We start from the raw sequence: 17,300 nt of genomic DNA, 5'->3' as shown, positions 1-17,300 counted from the left end.
AAAGTTACAAATCCTTACATTAAAAAGTAAGAAAGATCTCAAATCAATAGCTGAACTTAACATAGAAAAAAGAACAACAATCTAAACCCAAAGCCAGCAGAAGGAAGAAATTAATAAGGATTAGAACAGAGATAAACAAAATAGAGATCCATGATACCAAATGTTGGTTATTTTTAAAAATCAGTAAGATCAACAAACTGTTAACCAAGAATAAAAGGGAGAAGACTAAAATCATACAATGGGGATATTACTACTACTACTAATCCTACAGAAATGAAAAGGATTATGGGAGTAATATAAGCAACTGTGTGCCAACAGACAGACTGGATAACATACATGAAAAGGAAAAATTGCTAAAAACAAAGCCCACCAAGACCAAATCAAGAAACAGAAAATCTGGACAGATCTGGAAGTGGTAAGAGATTGAATCAATAATCAAAAAATCTGACAAAGAAAAGGCCTCCAACTAATGGTTCTGCTTGTGAATTACACCAAACATTTAAAGAAAAAATAATGCCAATCCTCCTCAAATCATCCAAAAAAATTGAAGAGGGGAACTTTTCCTAGCTCATTCTTTAAGGCCAGCATTACCCTAATATCAAAGCTAGACAAAAACAAAAGAAAACTACAGCCATTATCTCTTAACAACATTGATACAAAAATGTTCAACAAAAATAACAGTAAACTGAATTTTGCAACATAGTAAAAGGAGTATGCACCATGTCCAAGTGGGATTCATTCCTGGAATGCAAGGATTGTCGAACATATCAACACTGATCAGTATAAAACGCCACATAAATAGAAGGAAAGGTAGAAAACTGCATAAATGTCTCAGTTGAGGTAGAAGGAATATTGGACAAAATAACCACATTTTCATGATAAAAACTATTAACAAATTAGGATTGAGAGAAACTACTTCCACATGATGTGTAAAAGCTACACATGAAAACCCCACAGTGAACATCACACTTCATGGTGAAAAACTCAAAACTTTTCCCACTTTTGACACTTTTATTCAATGTAGTACCAGAAAGTTCTAGTCAGAATAATTAAGCAAGAAAAATAAAAGACATCCAAGTTGTAAAGGAAGAACTAAAACTGTTTGCACATCTGATATGTTAAAAACACAATCCCATATCAACTTTCTTGTCATGTTATATGTCTTGAACCTCTTTATCACTGATAAATATTAATGCAAAAAGCACTATTTTCAGGTTAACAGATGTTTCTTTTTTGTGACCTCTTCGATATTATTTTTAGTCCCTAAGGAAGAGATATTATAAGCATAGAAAATCATTTTTAAGTAGGGATAATCCTGTTTATGTTACATACATTTTATTTTCAAGAGATAAGAGTTCCTAGAATATAGGCTACAGGCCTCTGGATAAATTAAATTTGTTTTTTCATTTGCATCTGTTCATTTTTTCATGATCAATGAAAATACAGTATAACTGAATGATGTAAATTTAGATTTAATTATCAAACTCAATACAAGTTAATGTAATGAACCCATAGAAACATAAAAAATAAAAGCTAGTCAGGCATGGCAGTGCACACCTGTAATTCCAGAGACTCAAGACAAGCCTAAGCAGTTTAGACTCTGTCTCAAAACAAAAAGTTTTAAAAATGACTGGGGATGTAGTTCAGTGGTAAAGTACCCCCGGGCTAAATCTCCAGTACTAAAACAATCAACCAAACCAAACAAAAAGAGCATAAAATCTTAAACTACAAAATGTCTTCTTAGCATTAAAAGATTCAGGTAAAAGAGCCTTCCAGCACTTTTTCTTGTTTTCAAGAAGCTTTTGCTCTATTGTTTCTTTGAAAACAATCAAATTGTTATGGGGTAGAACATGCTGGGAAATCAGAAAAGAATTTGTTCACCTGACCTAACTGTGGCACAGGATCTTAGAAAACAAGAAGAATCTGTTACAGAGCACAAGGATCTGTAAGAAATCCCGGTTAATTGTACTGTTCTATACTAATAAATGAAAGAACTAGAGTATATGTGAATTTATAACTTCTTAGATATACTTTGTACTATGGTTACTTTAAAAATACCTGTGAGAACATTTACAATTTGTTACTTTTCACTAAAATATAAGGGACATACTGAGCACATTCAAGATCTGAGACTTTTTTTTTTTTTGCCCTGTGTCCTGTCTTCTGTAGCTGTATTCCACTTCTTCAGAGAATGGATTGAGTACATTCAAGATCTATGAGACTTTTTTTTTTTTTTTGCCCTGTTTCCTGTCTTCTGTAGCTGTATTCCACTTCTTCAGAGAATGGATTAGAAAGATATTTAAGCTTATTATATAGAAAGGTGTCATACCCTCACATCAAGGTACATGAGGAGAAAAATTCAAGAATTATAAATTCTTAGAAAATATAAAAGATTCTTTGGGCCCTGGCAAGGAAAATGTCAACAAGTCAAAAGATACTAGATGGCTATTGACCAGTTTCAGGAAGGAAGCTACAAACCAAGATGGAATAATGCTTTCCCACCATGTGTCTAAGGCTGCAAATGACACTAATCCTTTTTAATGGTCACAAAAGCTGACAACTTACTCAGCCTTAGAACTGAAGGAAGGCACAAAATCATCTCAGGGAATGACTCACCATAAACAGGTCTCGAGCACCAATGTCAACAGCTAGGAGAAATGCCTTTTCAAATCTCTGGTACCTATAAGGAAGAAAAGAAAGATGTGTTAGTTGTGAACAAAACATATAAAAGGATAGAGCTGTTTAATGTATTTATTCAGTATTATTTGATTCTTCTGAAGGAAAACATATTTTCAAAGAGAAGGGATTCGGCCTACTAAGATCTTCCATTTATGAAATGAAGCACAAACTCAAGCAGACATTGCTGAATATGGGAAATGACAGCCTGGAAAGTATATCTTCATAATTTTTACTTCATTGTTTTTTGGGGTTTGTTTTATTTTTTGGTACGAGGGATTGAATCCAGGGCACTTTGTCACTGAGCCACATCCCCCAGTTCTTTTTATATTTTAGAGACAGGGTCTTGCCAAGTTGCTGAGGCTGGCTTTGAACTAGCAATCCTCCCGCCTCAGCCGACTAAGCTGCTGGGATTACAGGTGTGTGCCACTGCGCCTGGCTTACTTCATTGTTTTATAAAAGAAAATTATGAGGATATAGGGAATAAAGCAGGATAAGAGCAATTAATCACATCATAATTTTGTGTTTCTTAGGTAAAAGTTGGGAAGTTAAATGTTGCATTATTCAAAAACTTTATATTTGAAAAGAAATTCCAGGCTGTTATAAAAGAGCAATATAAATGTTTTCTAAATTTTTAAAACATACTTTTCTACACTTTTCCATAATCGTACTTTCCCTTAAGTAAAATTTTGATGATTTTCTTTGTGAAAGTTTAATTCTAGGCAAATATACATGAGAACGTTACAGTTTAATTGAATTATTTCTACAGAAAGTTTAAGACCTAGAACAAAAAGTATGTCATAAATGCACAGGTTTTTGGAATAAAAGGTGGTCTTTATTTTGTCTAAGATTTATATAGATGTAACCGTCAGTTTGACTGTAGGAACAAGCAGGTATGTAAGTTATTCTCTATTCTCTATTTTATATTGTAAAATACAGAGGTAGAAAAGATAAGATTTCAAATAAAAATAACAAGTATTGAATATTAATATATTACATATATTTTATTAGTTGAACAACTAAAATTAAAATAAATAAGACTTGTTAATATTGTATGTGAGCCATTAAGTCTAAAACTTTTAAAACCTGAAACAGGTACAATTTCCATGTTGTGTTTTGTGGGACATGAAATGGAGAGAGGCTTACGTTGCCTATGTGAGAGGCTCTCAGGGCTCAGCACACTGAGCCTAGAGACTGTGGTTGGCACACTAACCACACCTAGCCCCCCTTTTCAGGCCCCATTTTCCTCTCCTGTGTTCTGTGAACAGGATATTCTTCTGCGGTCTGTGAAACAGTGGTTTTTTCCTTCCTATAACCAACCTATAGTCTACCAAATAGGCTAGTAACTGCTTATGCAAGGTTTAACCTTTATGATGTATGGCTCATTTAACTGAAGTATATAAAAGACAGTGTTATACTCAGTAAAGACAGAGTAGCTTCCTGTGACTATGTGACATGTACTCCATTGCTCCTGAATAAAGTTCTTCTCCTAAGATCTTGTGCTGGTTAGTGACTGAGTCCTGCCCATAGTTGTTAGCCTATGACTTGGTGGTCCACCTACTACGGTGTTGCAGCCCCTGTGTAACTGTATTTGATGATTGTTACCCCATCTCCTCCTTGCTCATTCTTCCCAGTACCTCCAGTATTCATCTGAATGCTGCTCAATTGTTCAAGATCATGAAGAAATTACTTTTATTTTTGTGGATGAAGAGTGTTTTGTACCTGGAAGTTTACTGATTTATTATATACTCAGGGGAGGTAAAATTTAGCACAGAAGAGGTCAGACAATCAGCCAGCTGTAACTACTTGTCCATGCCTTCACTGCCATTTTGCATTGGCATACTCCACTATAACTATTCTGGCAACAGTAACCATCCATCTTCAAATAATTAAGTTAAACATAAGTTCTCATCTTTTTTAAAAAAGATTTAAAAAAATTTTTTTAGTTGTTGTTGGACCTTTATTTATATGCAGTGCTGAGAACTGAATTCAGTGCCTAACACATGCCTAGGCAAGCACTCTACCACTGAGCCACAACCCCAGCCCATAAGTTCTGATCTTTGGCCATATCTAATCCTATAAACTGCCCCTCTACTTTCTCGGCTTGCCCACTTAGATAAAATCTTCTTAGTCTTCTTTTCTAGTTCACATTTCTCTACCTCACAGTGAAGTTGGTGTTCTATGGTGGCTTTTATTTCTACACACTCCAATCTCCTCAATAGCCTTATCAGTACCATGACAATGAAAACCAATTACATAAATGACTCTCAAAAGTGTATCTCTAGGATCCATCTCTTTCTTGAGCTCCACACCCTTTATTTTCATGCATCCTCTTTTTCACTTTTGTGATACAAACTCCAATATAAAATCTATGCACTTAGCAAATCATTATATATAATACAGTATTTTAAACGATAGGTACAATGCTGTATATTAGGTCTCTAGGACTTATTAATCTTGCACGTAAGCAATTTTATACATACAGTACTCTGGTTTTCTCCCCTGGGCCCAGCAGCAACCATTCTACTCAATGCTTCTATGAGTTTGACTATAGATTCCTTAAGTAAGTGGGATGGTATGTAGTATTAGTCCTACTGTATGGCTTATTTTATTTAGCGTAACAACCTCCAGATTCATCCATGTTGTCAAAGGATCTTGATCTATCTATCTTCCTCTCCCTCTCCAAAGATAAATAACATTCCTTTGTTAAGTAATTTGGCAAGTAAATCAGTTTCATTGATTATACTACAATGTAATGAATGGTGTAGATGATATTAAAACTTCAGAAGTATTTCATTTTTTTCTTATTTGTTAGGAAATAGAGATTGACTAATCTTTATATAACATCCTAATTTGCTTTGTAAATGAGACTGATACTGTGAATTTTATAGATATTCATGTGCTGTTTCTGTAGCAGTGTTTCACAATTTTTTTTCATTATTTCCTTCTTCCCTTCAAGGACCTTTCCTTTTAAAAAAAATCTTGGTACCCTTTGACCAATATTTTTTTCCCCTACTTTCCAGTCCCTGATGACCACCATTCTACTCTTTATTACTATGATTTTTTCTTAAGGTTTCACAGCAAGTGAGATCATGTTCTTTGTGTCTCACTTCACTTAGCAAAATGCTCTACAAGTTCATCCATGTTGCAAATGGCAAGATTTCTTTCTTATTAAAGGCTAAATATTACATTGCAAATATATGTATAGTTTAAATTTTCCTTAAATGAATATTTGTTATCAATTAGATTGTTTCCACATCTTGGCTATAATATCATCTTCAAGACAGTGATTTTCTTTGGACTTATATCCAGATAAGTGAGACACTAGAAAATAGGGTAGTTTTATTTCTAATTTTTTGAAGAACGTCATACTGTTTTCTACAATGGCTATAACAATTTACATTCCCACCTGAAATGAACTTTTATCTAAATTCTTGCCAACTCCTGTTATGGCTCAGAGTTTTTGATAAAGAGATATCCTAATAGGTTTGAGGTGATATCTCATTGTGGTTTTAATTTGCCTTTCCCTAATGATTAGTGATGTTAGGCATCCTTTCAAATTCTTATTAGCTATTTATATATCTTCTTTGGAAGAATGTCTATTCAAGTCATTTGTCCATTATATATTTTGGGGAGGACAAGTTGTAATGAGTTCTGCATATATTTTGGATATTAAACCCTTATCAAATATATGGTTTGCAAATATTTTCTCTATTCAATATGTTGCCTTCTCATTTTGTTGGTTGTTTTCATTGCAGTATAAAAAGTTTTTTGTTTGATGTAGTCCAATTTAATTATTTTTCCTTTTGTTGCCTGTTCTTCTGATGTCAAATCCACTACCAAAACCAATGTCAGGGAGATTTACCTACTTATTGTATTCTAGAGTTTGACAGTATCAGGTTTTATATTTAAGTCTTTAACCCAGTTTGAGTTGACTTTTGTGTATTATATAAGGATCCAACTTCATTGTCTTGAATGTGGACATCCAGTTTCCTCAACATTTACTAAAGAGACTATCCTGGAACTGGGGATATAGCTCGGTTGGTAGAGTGCTTGCCTCACATGCACAAGGCCCTGGGTTCAATCCCCAACACCACAAAAAAAAAAAAAAAAAAAAAAAAGAGAGAGAGAGAGAGAGAGACTATCCTTTCCCAATTTATATTCTGGGCATCTTTTTTGAAAATTGGTTAATCGTGTATGTATGTGTAGATTTATTTCTGGGCTTTTAATTCTGTTCTGTTGGTCCATGTGCCTGTTTTTATACAAGTATCATTCTATTTTTATTACTTTGTAATATAATTTGAAAACCAGCAAGTATGATGCCTCTAGCTTTTTTTTCCCCTTTTTTCTTTTTCAAGATTGTGTTAGCCATTTAGAAACTTTCTGGTTTCACAAGAAATTTTAGGATTGTTTTTTCTGTTTCTGTGAAAAATGTCATTAGGATTTTAATAGGGATTGCCTTGAATCTCTAGATCTGTTGTTAACCTGTTTGTTTTTTTTTTAATTAGTTAATTTATATATTTGCAGTTATGGAGATCAAACCCAGGGCCTAGCACATGGCTAGACAAGTACGTTACCTCTGAATTATATCCCAGGCCCTTTCAAAATGATTAAATGTTTTTGCCTTGAGGCTCACAGGATACTTTACTTGAAAGTCTATTTTACTAGGATATTTTCTATAACTGTGTGTTCTTTGAATATGTAAATTTTAGTCATTTATTCCAGGAAAGATATCTTGGATGTTTTTACCACCTATTGAGGTACAATTTATTTACAATAAAATTCACTCATTTTAAATAAGTAGTCCAAAGACTTTAAACAAGTGTATATCAGAACATTATTCTAACCATAATCAAGATACATATGACTTTTCATCACCTCCCAAAGCTTCCCCTTTTATATGCAGCTGACAGTTGGATAATGGTGATCATAAGAATGCACATCTCAGATTTTTGACTTCAGAGAACAAAACAGGTCAACAGTGTGATCTGAAATTCACTACTACATCTGCACTGAGGATATACTTCTCATATAGGCTGTTCCCAGTCAATGAATGGAGGAGTAAAAATTCTAAGGCAGGTCCATTCCTGTAAAACATGGAACTGTCCCATCATTGTTCTCTGTTCAGCCTGGTGGAATCTCACTCTATGCACGCATAGTTTAGGGTTCACCCAAAGACTCAAGGTGACTCATGCAGATTTCTGGTGTTGTTTTACTGCATAATACCTGCCTCTCCAGTACACAAACTCACAAATTTCAGCTGCCTCAGCTGCCCCCAACTGACTATTTGTTTGAGTTCCCTTTCCTTGCTGTCTAATCTAAAAAGTAACTTCCTATGGGGGTCTCTCAGCCACATCCCACGTGGATGAGAAAAGGGTTAACTGCCAGAGGATGTTGTTGGTCATAAATCAATCAGTTACCCATAAACTTATCTAATCAATAAACACACAAGAGCCAATACTCTTTTTAAATGAGAGGGGGGCCTGACAGGTCTGGCCATACTAGCTCTGGTCTCTAACAACATGGAGTAGCCCAACAACTCTCTTTTATTTACAGACACACAGGTAAAGGGGACTGGAACAGGAAGAGCTTCTTCTGTGATGGACAGGATAGGGTGGAGTTAGGGGAGCCATTTTCTTAGGGGTTTATCATAGAACAGACAGGGACCAACTCCCCCAGCACATTCCCCCCACTCACCCCAGCAGTCTGGGTCAGACTTTCCTATCTGCCAGTTCCAGGAAGTCAGGCCTCTGTGTCATGAGGCTCGACCTAGTCTGATTCTGCTAAATAAGGATGGCTCCCCACACCTTCCTTCAGAAAACTGGAAGATCAAAAGTTGAGTTCATTCGTTTTTCACTCTCCGGGATTACAGTCCTATTATGGTTTAGATATGAGGTATCCCTCCCCCAAATCTTATGTATAAGGCAATGAAAAGTTTTCAGAGGTGAAATGATTAGATTATGAGAGATGTAACCTAATTAGTGAATTAATCCACTGATATACACTAATTGGGCAGAAACTGTAGGCAGGAAGTAAGTGTATCACTGGGGGCATAACTTTGGGGTTTATATTTTGTCCCTGGTCAGTAAAGCTATATAGTCAGTCAACCATGAGCCAAAATAAACTTTTCCTGAAACCATGAGCCAAAATAAACTTTTCCTCCTTTAGGTTGTCTTATCAGTTCTTTTGGTTACAGTAAAAAAAAACTGACTGAAAGAAATCCTGTACTGTCAATCATTTAATCCATAAAAACAAATTTCAAATGTATTTTGTCCAGTTCAACAGTTGTCTATGACAGTATGTTCAATCTGTTACAAGCTAATCATAGTTGATAGCAGGAAGTTTCAGAAATAATATCAATATTTATAGCCCTACTCATAACACTTGGGAGTATCAATAAAAGTATTTATTGATATTTTCTCTACACTGTTTACTAATCAGAGTACTTTACACTTAATCTTCACAACAACCTTATCAGGTTGATACTACTATTATCCCATTCAATTGATGAGAAAACTCAAATTTAGAGAGGTTAAGGTAATAGCTGCCAGGTGAAATAAAGAATATCCAATTAGATTTGTGTTTCAGATACATAATAATTTTTAGTATAAGCATATCATATGCAGTATGTGGGACATACTTAAATAATTGTTATCTGAAATTCAATTTTAATTGTTATCTTGTATTTTTGCTAATTCTGGCAACCTTAACATTGCCCAAGGTCCCACAGCTACTCACTTCTATAGGAGGACTTGGAAACCAACAGTCTGACTCCAAAACTCACATCCTTTACCATAATGCTGCTCTATCATTAGAAAAGATTAACGACTTGCTGTAGGCTTATAGATCTTTCTTCAAATCAGGTTTTCTAAATTCAGGATTAGAAATGCCATGCTGTAGTCATTAAAAAGGAATGATTTGGTGACTCCCATGTTATAGAAGAGAAGAGGGGAGCAAGCAAGCTCACCCATAGTAATGTTAGTGATATGAATTCCAGTGATGTGAATTTGGACCCTCCCAGTTTTAAAATTAATATCAAAAGTTATCATCAGCCAGACTGTTGGCTGTAACTATACTTACTTTTAGAGGGTGCTTTCAGAATATCTCTAATACTTGAGATCCTATGTTAGGACTAAAAAGGAGGAAAAACCAATTACATGAATCTTTGACCTTAAGCAACTCACAATCTGTAGACAGTTATAAACACAGTGATGATGGCCACAGTGGTATTTAATAATGCTAACTACTTCATATTTATTAAAATCTTGACATTATAACTCAAAGTTGGTAAGTATTCCATATGTAAAATAGAAATGCTAGTAGAGGTTTAAATAATCTGCCCAAAGTTAAATTATGAGGCTGGGACTCAAACTTAGGTGTGTTTGATTCCAGAGTATGGGCTTTTCAAAAACAACTGCATGCTACCTACACAAAACTTGACTAAGCCTCAAATGATAACTGCTATAGCAAAGCTGTCAACTGAGGGAAACATTCAGAACTACCACATTCTACTTAAAACCTAGTAGAGGGATTATTCATCATAATTACCACTGATAACTGCTTATTAATTGTTGATGTTTTATTTATTAAAGCTATTATTTTTAAGATCTTCTGATGAGTAAACTGGTAACAGCATGACCCTATCACCATAACATTGTAGTAAAAGTCATTCACATATATGCAATTGCACTTAAATGGGTATTGGTGATAGTAGTCAAATTGCAACATACTAACATTATAGTTATATAAAAATAATACTGTTGAAGAATAATTCTATGCCAATAAATCAGTCCAAAATAAATTAAAATACAAACCCCCAAACTAATTAGCAACAGGTATTTTAAAATAAGAGTACAAGTGAAAAGATGGGGCCTGACGGAGTGCTTCAACAGTGCTGTTTCATCAGTGATACTCCAGAGAAAACTGTTCAGCCAGGATATCTGAGTTACATGTGTGTGTACCTACTCTATGGTTATTGGGACTTTCCATTAAAGGTAAAGGAAATGAAAAAAAGGTAAAGGTTAATGAAATACCAGTTGAAATTGTGGCACTGAAAGCATGGTGAGAAACTGAGAAGACTATGAAAGGATTGAGAAATGCTACTTAGGGCCACTTCCTGGAAACTACTGAGTTTGCCTCTAGTTTCTTCTTGAATACAGAGGAGAAGTTTGTATATCCTGTATGTGGGGAATAGGGGTGAAAATTTGTAATTAATAAACAGTGTGTCAAAAATTTATACATGCTAGTTGTGGTGGCACATGCCAATAATCCCAGAAAATTGGGAGGTTGAGGCAGAAGAATTACAAGTTTGAGAGTTGAAGATGTGAATCAGTACTGCAATTTGCAATTTCCAATACTACAGAAGTAATAAGGAAGTAATTTTACCTGTGAAGTATAAATAGCAATAATGATCTAATCCAAAGCTCTTCATTTATTCTAGTCATGAGTTTATTAGAAGTGCCTGGTGCTTTACTGGAAATCATATATTTAAAAACTAAAATAATTTAGATATTATTTTAAATGTATCCGATGCAATTTTATTTCTTCTGTTACAAAATACTAAACATTTATTTTCCTATAATTTCATTATTTTAGTTAATTTGAAACCCAACTAAAATTTCCCTCAATCCTGTATTGTTTTAGTTTAACCCTTGGATAGGACTGCTTTCTGTCCCAAGTGATCTCTTCCTATATGAATTCTTTCCAAAGAAAAACTATTTCTGATTAGTTATTATAGCACAAAGTTAAAACATTATTCAAAACTGCAATTTCATTAGCATTTTTCATTAATAAACACTGAATGGCAGTCAGAATCCGCTAGAAAGAAGGGAAAGAAACCAAATTAGGGTTTTCTATCTCCCATATGTAGGTTTATATACCTTTTACTAAAATAACACATTTGAAGTTTAAAGTAATTTGACTTAGGAATAAATCACTTATTTTCATTCTTTAAGGAGAAAAATGCACTTAGAAAGAGAAGGCGAATAAAAACTGTGGCTGACTAGAACACCTGTGAACCCCTAGCTTCTCACTCACAGCAGTGCTCATTTCTACTTAACAAGAAAACAAGATCATTCCAGTTTAGTAGCAGGCTCTCCTGCATCACATTCAGGGCATAGGCCACGTTCAAGCCTTTTTTTCCAAATGACTGAAATGGAGGAAGATACATGTAGAGAATCATCTTCCCTTACACTGTGAGATTCTCTTCTGCACGCATCCTCTGGTTTCTAACAGCTGAACCTGAGGCCCCAGTCCTCAGTCCCTGGTAGTTGTAGGTTTTAGGCTTTCACTGTGAGCCTCTGAGAAGCTACTGTCCATCTGCTCTGAAGTCTTAGCCCTTTCTCTGTAGAGCACAGTACAGGGTACGTTAAAGAGGAGGGACTGTGGTGCAAAGGATATAATTCCACCTGCTTGTTCCATTTTGGCCCTAAATTGGACCCCTTCTGTGTGCAAGCACTTATGTAAGATTGTGGAGGTCTTCTGGCAACTTGTAGGCATTTTTATGGCACAGTCACACAAGTTAGAAGCTTCCATGATACCTGCATAAATACAAAGGGCCAAATTACATGTTTTTAGACCTCTCTCTCTCCCTCCTCTGCTCTCCATCCTGAAATCTGGTTAATTAATAAAATATTGTTTTGAAATAATAGCAATTCCTAAGTATCTATGTCTGTATCATTTAAAAAGATGTTGGAACAGTGTTAAGTATTTAACACTTTCAGAGTTTCCTATTTTTTATGTAAAGGATGAGAAAATACAATTTCTACTCCCAACCAACTTTACCGGAGTACAGTGTTAATATATAACAATAAATATGCTTCAAAAATCAATGTGAGAGGTTTTCAAGATGGCGGCCTAGAGGGTGGCTGCATTACGTGTTGCTCCAGAACTCAGGATTCAAGAGAGGAGATATTGAGACGCTTGGGACCAACTCAAAGTAGCCGGGTGACTCTCACCCCCTGGAGGGGCATCCCGGATGGGACGGGGGTCCCGGAACGCAGGAAACTTTGTGAAGTAGAACTGCCGGCGAGACGCCCCTCCCCCCGCTGGAGCGCCATAGAGGAGGCCGCTCGCCACAGCGCTGGGACTCGGAGCAGCCACTGGGGCTCCTGCGGCTGCCCGGGGGAGAAGTGGCGGGGAGAACTGTATGAACTCAGGACACCGGGGCCTGCCCTGAGGAGGAGGAGAGGAGCGTGGCCACTTGGATACGGAGAGACTGCGCCAGAGCTGCAGGCGATTGCCAGAGGAGAAGCCGCGCGGCGAGCTGTTTGGAATCAGAACGACGCTTCTGAACACCGGGGCCTGCCCTGAGGACAAGGAGGAAGAGGAGCAGCCGCTTGGATTCGGGTGACTATACGGGAGCTACAGGCGGTTGCCAGAGAAGGGGCTGCGTGGCGAGCTGTTTGGACCCTGACCACTTCTGAACCCCGGGGCCTGCCCGGAGGAGTAGGAGAAGGAGGAGAAGGAGCGCGGCGGGTCCTTTGGACTCGCAGTGACTGCATTAGCGCTCCAGGCGGCTGCTCAGAGGAGAAGGCGAGTGGTGAGTTGTTTGGTCTTAAAGTGACAGCTCCTGAACACGGGGGGGCTGCCTGGAGGAGAAGCGTGGTGGGACGCTTGGTCTTGAGGGACCACACCAGAGCTCCGGGCGGTTGCCCAGAGGACCAGTGCAGCGGGTCACGTGGATTCAGAGCCACTCAGAGGGACTGCTCCTGAACACCCGGGGGGTTATCTGGAGAAGGAGGAGGAACGGGCAGGGTCACTTCGACTCGGAGTGATTGATTGCCCCGGGCTACGGGTGGTTGGTGGGAGGAGGAGGCACGAAGTGAGTTTCTTGGACTCCTAGTGACCGCACCGGCATACTGGGCGGCTGTCTGGAGGAAGAGGCCTGTGGCGGGTCTCTGGGACTCAGAGCGATTGTTCGGGGCCACAGGTGGCTGCTCAGAGGAGGGGCCACGCAGCCAGGCGATTAGGTGCAGAACAGGGTCCCAGGATCTAGGAGGCTTCTGGGTGGAAGAGCCGCACAGAGACAGGCTTAGGGCGGAGCGAAGGTTCCAGGCCTATGGGCAAATTCTCTGAGGAGGGGCAGCCTAAGGAGATTCATCTGCGAAGGGTGAGGCTCCCAGGCCCAGGAGGTAGGGCCAGGCCCCTGGAAACTTTGCAGAGGAAGGCAGCCCAGCCCAGGCAGTAGCTGTAAATTGAGGGAACCTCTAGGAGGAAACTGACCAGCGAGACCTCCCCACCGGGTGAGTCTTCCCTGCTGGGTGAGGTTTCCCACAAGGACGGTAAAACCAGAGGCTCAGGCCCAAACAGGCCTTGCCTCAGCCCACAGCCTAGGTCCCCTTTGGATGACCACTGGTCAACAAGTGGAGGCACCTCTGCCCACTAGCAGGGAATATACCCCACCTGAAGGCCACCACTCCTAGAGAGGCAGCTTCCTTGTGGAGCACCGCATTATCAACCTCCTCCAAGACTTCAGCCTACTGAAGGCTAAGAGGGGATATATATAGAAATCTTCAGGGTCATTGTAAATCAACAGAGGAAATCTGCAATATCTCAGCGGTCCACTGATATCTGAACAACATGAGAAAACAAGGAAAGAAAATGCTGCAAACAAATCTAGATGTTACATCAATAAAACCCAATGACAGCATGGCAGAAGAAATGACAGAAAAGGAGTTCAGAATGTACATAATTAAAATGATCAGAGAAGCAAACGAGGAGATGAAAGAGCAAATGCAAGCATTGAATGATGAGATGAAAGAGCAAATGCAAGCATTGATTGATCGCACCAATCGACAGTTAAAAGAGCAAATACAGGAAGCAAAAGATCATTTCAATAAAGTTAGAGATATTGAAAAAAAACCAAACAGAAATCCTTGACATGAAGGAAACAATAAACCAAATTAAGAACTCCATAGAAAGCATATCCAATAGGATAGAACACCTGGAAGACAGAACCTCAGACATTGAAGACAAAATATTTAACCTTGCAAACAAAGCTGAACAGAGAAGATGGTAAGAAATCATGAACAGAATCTACAAGAACTATGGGATATCATGAAAAGGCCAAATTTAAGAATTATTGGGATTGAGGAAGGCCTGGAGAAACAAGGCAAAGGAATGAACAACCTATTCAATGAAATAATATCAGAAAATTTCCCAAATCTGAAGAATGAAATGGAAAATCAAGTTCAAGAGGCTTACAGGACTCCAAATACACAAAATTACAACAGACCCACACCAAGGCACATTATAATGAAAATACCTAACATACAAAATAAAGACAGAATTTTAAAGGCTGTGAGAGAAAAGAACCAAATTACATTCAGGGGGAAACCAATACGCATATCAGCAGATTTTTCAATCCAGACCCTAAAAGCTAGAAGGTCCTGGAACAACATTTTTCAAGCCCTGAAAGAAAATGGATGCCAACCAAGAATCTTATACCCAGCAAAACTTACCTTCAAATTTGACGATGAAATAAAGTCCTTCCATGATAAACAAAAGCTAAAAGAATTTACAAAAAGAAAGCCAGCATTACAGAACATTCTCAACAAAATATTCCATGAGGAAGAGATGAAAAACAAAGAAGCAAATCAGCAAAGGGAGGAATTATCCTAAAGGAATTGTCAAATAAAGGAGGAAACAAGTTGGTTCAAACAAATAAATAAACAAAATTTTAAAAATGAACCAAATGACCGGGAAACCAAATCATTTCTCTATAATAACCCTGAACGTTAATGGCCTGAATTCATCAATCAAAAGACATAGACTGGCAGACTGGATTAAAAAGAAAGATCCAACAATATGTTGCCTGCAAGAGACTCACCTCATAGAAAAAGATACCCATAGATTAAAGGTGAAAGGATGGGGAAAAACATACCATGCACACGGACTCAGCAAAAAAGCTGGAGTATCCATCCTCATTTCCGATAATGTGGACTTCAAGCCAAAGTTAGTCAGAAGGGATAAAGAAGGTCATTTCATACTGCTTAAGGGAAGCATAAATCAGCAAGATATAACAATCATAAACATCTATGCCCCAAACAGTGGCTCATCTATGTATGTCAAACAAATCCTTCTCAATTTCAGAAACCAAATAGACCACAACACAATAATACTAGGTGATTTTAACACGCCGCTCTCACCACTGGACAGATCTTCCAGACAAAAATTGAGCAAAGAAACCATAGATCTCAACAACACAATCAATAATTTAGACTTAACGGACATTTATAGAATATTCCATCCAACCAAGAGTGAATACACTTTCTTCTCAGCAGCACATGGATCCTTCTCTAAAATACACCATATATTATGCCACAAAGCTAATGTTAGCAAATACAAGAAGATAGAGACACTAGCATGTATTCTATCAGATCATAATGGATTGAAGTTAGAAATAAATGAAAGAGTAAAACACAGAAACTATTCCAACATCTGGAGATTAAACAATATGCTATTATATGATGAATGGATAACAGAAGATATTAGGAAGGAAATTAAAAAATTCTTAGAGGTAAATGAGAACAAAGAAACATCATATCAAAACCTCTGGGACACTATGAAAGCAGTACTTAGAGGGAAATTTATTTCATGGAGCGCATTTAATAAAAGAAGTAAAACTCAACAAATAAACAACCTAACACTACAGCTCAAAGCCTTAGAAAAAGAAGAACAGAACAGCACCAAAAGTAGTAGAAGACAGGAAATTGTTAAACTCAGAGCTGAAATCAATGAAATTGAAACAAAAGAAACAATACAAAAAATTGACAAAATAAATAGTTGGTTCTTCGAAAAAATAAACAAAATTGATAAACCTTTAGCCACACTAACAAAGAGAAGACGAGAGAAAACCCAAATCACTAAAATTCGGAATGAACAAGGAAATATCACAACAGACAGGATTGAAATAGAAAACATAATTAGAAGCTATTTTGAAAATCTATACTCCAACAAAATAGAAAATTTCGAAGACATCAACAGGTTTCTAGAGACATATGAATTGCCTAAACTGAATGAGGAGGACATAAACAATTTAAATAGACCAATTTCAAGTACTGAAATAGAAGAAGTCATCAAAAGCCTACCAACAAAGAAAAGTCCGGGACCAGATGGGTTCTCAGCCGAGTTCTACAAAACCTTTAAGGAAGAGCTCATTCCAATACTTCTCAAAGTATTCCATAAAATAGAAGAGGAGGGAACCCTCCCAAACTCATTCTATGAAGCCAATATCACACTGATACCTAAACCAGACAGAGACTCATCAAGGAAAGAAAATTTCAGACCAATATCCTTAATGAACATCGACGCAAAAATTCCCAACAAAATTTTAGCAAATCGCATACAAAAACATATTAAAAAGATAGTGCACCATGATCAAGTGGGTTTCATCCCAGGGATGCAAGGTTGGTTCAACATCAGGAAATCAATAAACGTAATTCACCATATTAATAGACTTAAAGTCAAGAATCACATGATTATTTCAATAGATGCAGAAAAAGCATTTGATAAAATACAGCACCCCTTCATGCTCAAAACACTAGAAAAAATAGGGATAGTGGGAACATTCCTTAATATTGTAAAAGCCATTTATGCTAAGCCCATGGCTAATATCATTCTAA

At 37.2% G+C, this 17,300-nt stretch overlaps 1 protein-coding gene across 8 annotated transcripts in view; it reads right to left on the bottom strand.

The window, feature by feature from the left end:
* Positions 1-17,300, bottom strand: part of WDPCP (WD repeat containing planar cell polarity effector) — a 390,926-nt gene that overhangs the window by 163,089 nt on the left and 210,537 nt on the right. For all 8 annotated transcript variants that reach the window (XR_013758962.1, XM_079109698.1, XM_079109695.1 and 5 more), the window contains one exon: positions 2,617-2,680. Coding sequence is in view for 7 of the 8 variants with exons in the window: in XM_079109698.1 (XP_078965824.1) it covers positions 2,617-2,680 (64 nt within the window). In the remaining variant the exon portion in view is untranslated. The remainder of the gene's footprint in view (positions 1-2,616; positions 2,681-17,300) is intronic.

Source organism: Sciurus vulgaris, assembly GCF_902686455.1.
Source record: "Sciurus vulgaris genome assembly, chromosome: 14".
NCBI lineage: Eukaryota > Metazoa > Chordata > Mammalia > Rodentia > Sciuridae > Sciurus > Sciurus vulgaris.
This window is presented reverse-complemented; position numbering and strand designations above follow the sequence as displayed.